The sequence below is a fragment of the Xiphophorus couchianus genome, chromosome 7 (genome assembly GCF_001444195.1).
Source record: "Xiphophorus couchianus chromosome 7, X_couchianus-1.0, whole genome shotgun sequence".
In the NCBI taxonomy this organism is placed as follows: Eukaryota; Metazoa; Chordata; class Actinopteri; order Cyprinodontiformes; family Poeciliidae; genus Xiphophorus; species Xiphophorus couchianus.
The window spans coordinates 8,642,193-8,649,146 of NC_040234.1; the positions used below are offsets into that span (position 1 = coordinate 8,642,193).

Consider the following 6,954-nt stretch of genomic DNA (forward strand, 5'->3'; position numbering starts at 1 on the left):
AAATGGTAGCTGTACTTTCAGTATTGATGTGAACATTTGTTGCAGTCACAAAAATCAGGCCTTTTTGTGGACGTCCACAAACTGCTAGATGTCACAGATGACAGGATTAATTTCAACAATGAAGCAGACAGCAGACTGGCAGCAACAATAGGCTGCAGATCCATATTTAAGAAGCTTTTATGTGAAAGAAATTACAGTTAAATCTAATCTGCAAATGGATAATTTGTGTTTTTTTAAAAATGGCACTTTAGAAATGGTGCTACTGCACTGTATCTATAATATGTAATGTTAAAACATTTTCAGGTATCTGCAGTACAAAACGTAAAGCTTAAATTTAGCCTCAATTGGAAAGCAACCGCTAATATATACCCATCATTACACTGGAGCTTTTTCACAGATCCACGGGAAAGAACCATCACATTTATTATCATTCCATGTCTTGTGGTTTCTCCCAATCTGTGCACAATCCTCACCTCCATGAGCATTATGAGGCTTGCCATGTCCCCAGAACTTTTTAGGCCTGTAAACAAGAGAGTTATTTCACAGATTATATTTCACAACAATCAGAAACGAAATGTCAGCTCATAAGTTGTGATGTTCTACATTGCAGTTGGCTTTGGAGTATAGAATAAATGATTTACACAGTTTGCATTAGCACAACAACTTCCCATATTTTAAGGATTCAATTTCTTTACTTTTGAAAGAGAAACAAAGTTGTGTTCAAAATAAATGCAGTGTTTCCAAAAAGTGTTTATTATCACAATTTTAAATTTTCTTGATTATTTCAGGCTTTTTTCCTTTACAAACACATTTTATTTGGCCTGGTGTTTCTGTTTAGCTGTGACACCTTCCTGAATTGACCATCAGCCAAGCTATTGCTGCTAATAACCAAATATTCTATTTATATGGGTAATGTTGTATTGTTTTGTTTGTAAAACCTTATTTCTGTAATAAAATAGGGGGAATTTTCTTGCCATAATCCAAGAGCACACATTTTCAATCTGAAAACAAGATTTTGTTCTGTTTTGTTTTGTTTGTCTTTTGTTCTCAAAACTTTTATTAATTTTGCCTACATTTTTATTTTGAAAGCAGGATTTCACGTCTTTCTTCTCAAAACCTGTAACGCTTGTACTTCTCAAAACTTCTCCTCGAGCTCAGATATGGTCTCTGCTCGCTTATGAAACATAAAACTGCCTTTTGGCACAGTCACCTGGCAACCTCTCAGCCAATAGAATGAAAGTGTTGTACTGGGTGCGTTTGTTTCCTTCTTGCTGGTGTGCCTGTGTGACTACTATCGATTGTAGCAACATGCACCACCCACTGGATATAGGATGTACTCTACTTTACTTATCATGTAGAAAAATTATAAATTAAATATAAGTTTCCATCAAACCCATGATTGGTCTGATTTGTAATATTGGACTGTTATTATTTTGAACACAAATGTTTTTATACAGAATAAAACACCAATCTTGGTACAAACTAAAGTAAAGCGATCCCATTCTGGTTCATAGTCAGGATTAATATAAAAGAAGGAAAAGCTTACTCAGAACTCAGAGCAGTGCCATCAACCAACTCATTCAAACCAATCCATGGTGACTTGTCAGATAAGGCAAAAACAAATTTCTGTGAAACAGCATAGAAAATATTGCTTTTAGAGTTGAATCACAACACAGTGTGTGCATATTATAATTGTAATCCAGATATATTGGTCACTTTGAAAATTATACTATTCTAAAATATTTCCTGTCCTTCCCCTTCCAAAAGAAATCATTTCCATGCAGACTCATTTGTCAAAGAAATGTAATTGAATTATTTTGCAGGTTTCTATTTGAGATCAATATTTCTAAATGCTTACACTCCAGTCGCACTATATCAATTTATATGTTGGAGACTTTACTGTAAGTGTTTAATTCCACATATAAACGTGTTATATGTGAAAAAATGAAGAACACTGTCTCAAACATCAAGAAATGTTCTATTGTAAAGTACTATTTAAAAGTAATTGTTTTTAAATTTTTTGTTTAAATGTTTCAGATCAGCCATGTTGGGACCCAGCCATAGAGTTAACAAACACACTGGTATAAAAAAACTACTAAACCCAAAATGAACTGCATTAACTCTGCTCACTTACGAAACATAAAACTGCCTTTTGGCACTGTCGCCTGGCAACCTCTCAGCCAATAGAATGAAAGTGTTGTACTGGGTGCGTACATCCAGTACAACACTGACCCGCCACGACCCCACCTCTCGCCTGGAACGTTAGCTGGAGATAGGCACCAGCACATCACAAGCCCACTAGGGACAAGGGTGTTAGAAAGTGGATGGATGGATGGATGGATGGATGGATGGATGGATGGATGGATGGATGGATGGATGGATGGATGGAACTCACTTTCAGTCTGATGAGTAAAAGGAGAAGTGTGGCAGATTGATCAATGTGTCATTACAAACACGGCCTAGTGGCCCACTTCCTACATTTCCTTCCCTTTCTGCAGCTGTTACAGGTTACATTGGACACGACTGCATGCCTAGATCCAATCGCTCTGAAAATGAAGGCATTGCAACTTCAAAGTAACCCTTGTTGTTTGTTCTATTGGTATTTTTTCTTTCATCTCATATCGCTAACCTGTAAAATTAATTAGTAAAAAGTACTAAAGTCTGTTACTGTAATTCCATCCATCCATCCATTAATGTTTTCACAACCTTGTCGCTAGTGGGTCAGGAGGAGGTGCTGGTGTCTGTCTCCAGCTAACGTTCTGGGCGAGAGGCTGGGTTCACCCTGGACAGGTCGCCAGTCCGTTGCAGTGTTACTGTAATTCTAAAGGTGAAATGATTATATGCTAGTTATACCAAGGTAGCTCCATGCTCCAGTACTTCAAAACTTAGCTGAAACATTCACAGTTCACATTGAACTATGACATCATTGCATGACTTTATTGGTCAAAAGTAAATTTTTTCTTTGTATTTGGGGTGAATGATTCTAACTTAATGATTTTGTTGATTAAGGGATTTTAAGGTTGAAATATTTTTGTTAAATAAACTCTTACATTTTGGAGAAAAGTTGTTTGTGTTTATTCTATACATGTGAAGAATCATGCTGTTCCAATGCAGAACTTTAATCATTCATGTATTATATGCAATACATAAGCCTTAGTAGGCAGGTATTCATAATCAATAACTGAGACTGAAAACTATTAAGCTACGAGTTTCAGCAAAGCAGTTATGTGTTTTGTCTTACAACATATTACAATAAAAAGCCAAAGAAAAGAAACATTTTCTAGGAATAAAAAGAAAGCAGCATAAAAGTATTCAATCAGTAAATAAAAAACTCAAATTTTAATATGTCTTTTTAAAAATAATCAAAATCCTATTTAAATTAAAAGCAACCATTTTAACTAAACTGGTATTTTACACATCCCCTCTCCGGCAAGCAATTTCCACACTTCTGTGCTTTACAAGAAATAAAAAATGAAAGTTAAACCTTTATCTGCTTTCAGTGTTGGCTAAGAAAACCCAACCTCAACATGACACATTGTGGCTGAATTAATTTGCAGAAAATTGCACAACCAGTTTTTAACTTTGAAGTCTAATTTCTCACGCAGGGCAAGATGTGTTTACACAGCTTTGTCTCTTCATAAATTAAAAAAGTTTGTATCTACTCACTTTATCTTTGATATTATTGTTTTGGCAAGTAATCAAAACAGAAAAACGTGAACAAATTCAAAGCATCAATAGGCATTGTAGACAGAACTACTGCTACATATTTTAAATGTGCAATTATTGGAAATGTCTGTAGATTGTATTCAAATTCTAGAAACATTATGGAAACATTTTGTAGCACAATGTTTCTCTTAAAGCAAATAGGAAAGCATGAATCTGTTAATCTGAACATAAATGAATTTCACATTGAAAGATCACATCACCTGTTCATCATCGTCGTTTATCACCACCAGATAGCCTCCTCTCTTCCTGCAGTCTTCTCTGGCTTTCTTCCAAGGACCAGATTCAGTAATGAGGAGATAACAAGAAAAGCTGAACATCCTCCATCCGTCAGGACAGGTTTTCTCTAAAGCGACAAAAAAAAAAATACAGTATATATTTTTTTTATATTTGTTATTATGTTTGTTATTGTTAAAAAAAGTGTTGTCAAATTCAGTTAAATTTTATAATGTAGTTTTGCTTCATCAGTCATTAAGATATGAACTATAAGTAGATAAGTTAAAACCAACTTAAACCAAAGCCTGCATTGGTTTTTAACTTTCTATAAATAAACTGTTCTCACAACTTACTTGACAAACTCTGAAGCCTGGTCACTTCATTAGACCGTTGCAAGAGTGTTGCATTCAGTTGGTCTCTTTCTTTAGTCATAGCAGAAAGCTGGTCTTTGCTGGACTGGAGACGATCAGTCAGATTGTCTTTCGTATCAGAGAGACCTGCTGCCAAGCTCGATAATGCATGAGCTGAAATAATTTAAGGTAAAATATATCAGAAATGCAAAACATGTTTATTTGAGCATGATAAAATATGTTTACCTGTTTAAAAAAATTTTCAACAAACTGAGAAAACCTCTGCTACTCTGGATTTTGATATTAATACTTTTTTCCCCGATTTATAGGCAAGGCAATCCTTTTCAAAGGGTTTGTCACAGAAAAAAAATGAAACAGAAAATCTGCTAAAACTTTTATTTAATTCCAAGGAAATACTGTGACTTTCAAAAGTATCCATACCTTTTGAACTTTTCTATATTTTGTCACATTACAACCACAAAAGCGGTATATAACTGTAAAGTAGAAAGAACATTGTAAACGATTCAAAACATTTTAAACAAATAATAAACTGAATAGTGCGACATGCAAAAGTATTCAACCCCATTTTTTTCTGAGTGCAACTAATTGCCTTCAGAAGTTGCCTGATGACTCCTAATGACTGACTAGAGTCCATGTGTGTAATCTGATCTGATCTCAGGACAAATCCAGCTGCTCTGAGATTAAGAGAATATTGGGGAGCAAACAGCATCATGAAGTCCAAGCAACACACAGGACAGGTCAGGGAGAAAGTTGTGGAGAAGTTTAATGCTGATTTACACTATAAAATATTTCTCAAGTTTTGAACAGAGCACTGTTCAATCCATCATCTGGAAATGTAGAGAGTATGGCAGAACTGAAAACTTACCAAGACAAGGCCGTCCACCTAAACTTACAGGCCGAACAGGCAGAGCAGGAGAGCACTGATCAGAGATGCAGCCAACAGGCCCATGGTGACTCTGGTGAAATGCAGAGATCCACACATCATGTTGGGGAATCCGTCCACAGGACAACTAGTAGCCATCACTGCAAAAATGTGGTTCTTATGGAAGAGTGGCAAAAAGAAAACTATAAGAAGTACCGCTTCTTATGGTTGTTTTGCTCATCTGTGTTTTGGTCAGATGAGACCAAAATGTACCTTTTTAGCCAAAATGCAAAACAATGTGTGGTGAAGAACCATCACTTCACATCACTCTAATGCCAAAGCTGGTAGAGATAAACCCTAAAAGACTTGCAGCAAAAGGTGGTTCCACAAAGTATTGTCCCAGTGGAGCTGAATTGTTTTGCACACCACACCTTTCAGTTTTTTTCTATCTGTAAAAAATGTTTTGAATCACAAATAATTTTAAATAAAATTATTAATTGATAAAAATAAAAAAATGTTCTTTCACATAAAATTCCAATGAAACATATTAATTTGAATGTATTATTATATGGAAAAATTCAAGATACATTAATTCTTTCATAAGCCACTGTAGTGTTGTGATGGTATTCATTCATGAAATTATTCCTTCTCTTTAAATGAGCTTATTTCAAGCCATGTTTTGTGCCTTAAACAGTGAAGCAGAGCAGGATGATGGGAGATAAATAAATAACAAAACTCACCGTGAAAACCAAGTCTGATGAGTCCAATAAGGAGGCCAACACTCAGGATCCCCAAAGAGATAAGACCCACAATGAGCCACTTCTTAGAGCTGTTAGAACCTTAACAAGGACAATTTATTTCAATACCATTTGTAAAGGTGATTGTTTGTCAAACCAAACATCCTATAAAAGTTCAATCCATGAGCCGTTGCTGCTGCACTGGGGTGAAGTTTCATAGGCAAAAGTCCAAAACGTCTTTATGGTTCATTTTTTTCCCTGTACTGATGGAAAATGGACCCACAGTTCTGTCTTGCTTAGGAAAGCAAATAACAAAAATAATTAAACAAAAAATAAATATAATTAATAACTATTAACCAACAAAAAACTCTGTAAATAATACAAGAAAATATAAAGTGAACTAACATAATTCAAATTGATGAAAAATAAAGAATAGCTTCAAAACCATTAATTTTTTCCTGGATAATATTAAAAACATATGTTTGTGCTTTTCACTCAGAGATCATTCTTACCTCTGCCATTTACAACTGAAATATTGCTGAAAGAACCATTAGCATAGATTTCCTCCATTGGTTTGTCTGTCTTATCTGCAGCCAAAACAGAACTACATGAACACTGTGAGAATTGGTATTTCATGAAAAAGTTGCAGGTTTTAAGCATGCTGAACAGTTAAAACCAAAAAACAAATGTTATTTTTGAGAGAGACAACTTAATCTTCTTACAACCTTATACATAAATTAGAAGTTTAATGCTTAAATTACAGAGAAAACACCGAGCGGTGCCTTTAAATTAGATATCTCAAACTATAGACTAAATTTATATTTAATTAACACATCATGGAAACATCATTTGCTTCCCATCACCATGTACACTACATTTTCTGTAAAGTAATTTTCTAGAAACATTGCAAAATAAGCTTGTCAATTTAGCAGTTTTTAAAATAACTTCTTTTTCAGTTCACATGTAGAAGTTTAAGGCCATTCCTCTTATAATAAAAATAGAATGATATAAAACAGTTTATTCCAGTTCTTGAACCAATTAAGAA

The 6,954-nt window shown here is 34.5% G+C and overlaps 1 protein-coding gene across 1 annotated transcript; it reads right to left on the reverse strand.

The window, feature by feature from the left end:
* Positions 1-6,007, reverse strand: LOC114147640 (CD209 antigen-like protein E). The gene is made up of 5 exons (XM_028022149.1): positions 5,913-6,007; positions 4,293-4,463; positions 3,927-4,069; positions 1,547-1,626; positions 1-520 (listed from the first exon to the last, which is right to left on the reverse strand). The coding sequence occupies exons 2-5, from the start codon at positions 4,369-4,371 to the stop codon at positions 376-378; spliced, it is 447 nt and encodes a 148-aa protein (XP_027877950.1). The 5' UTR covers positions 4,372-4,463; positions 5,913-6,007; the 3' UTR covers positions 1-375.
* Positions 6,008-6,954: the final 947 nt, after the last annotated feature.

What these genes read in the sequence shown, in the direction of transcription:
- LOC114147640 (XM_028022149.1), bottom strand. Translation starts at nt 4,371, where the DNA reads ATGACTAAAGAAAGAGACCAACTGAATGCAACACTCTTGCAACGGTCT. An exon ending in CAGGCTTCAGAGTTTGTCAA is followed by an intron (nt 4,070 to 4,292) that starts GTAAGTTGTGAG and finishes TTGTCGCTTTAG; the next exon opens with AGAAAACCTGTCCTGACGGA. An exon ending in GGCACTGCTCTGAGTTCTGA is followed by an intron (nt 521 to 1,546) that starts GTAAGCTTTTCC and finishes TCTTGTTTACAG; the next exon opens with GCCTAAAAAGTTCTGGGGAC.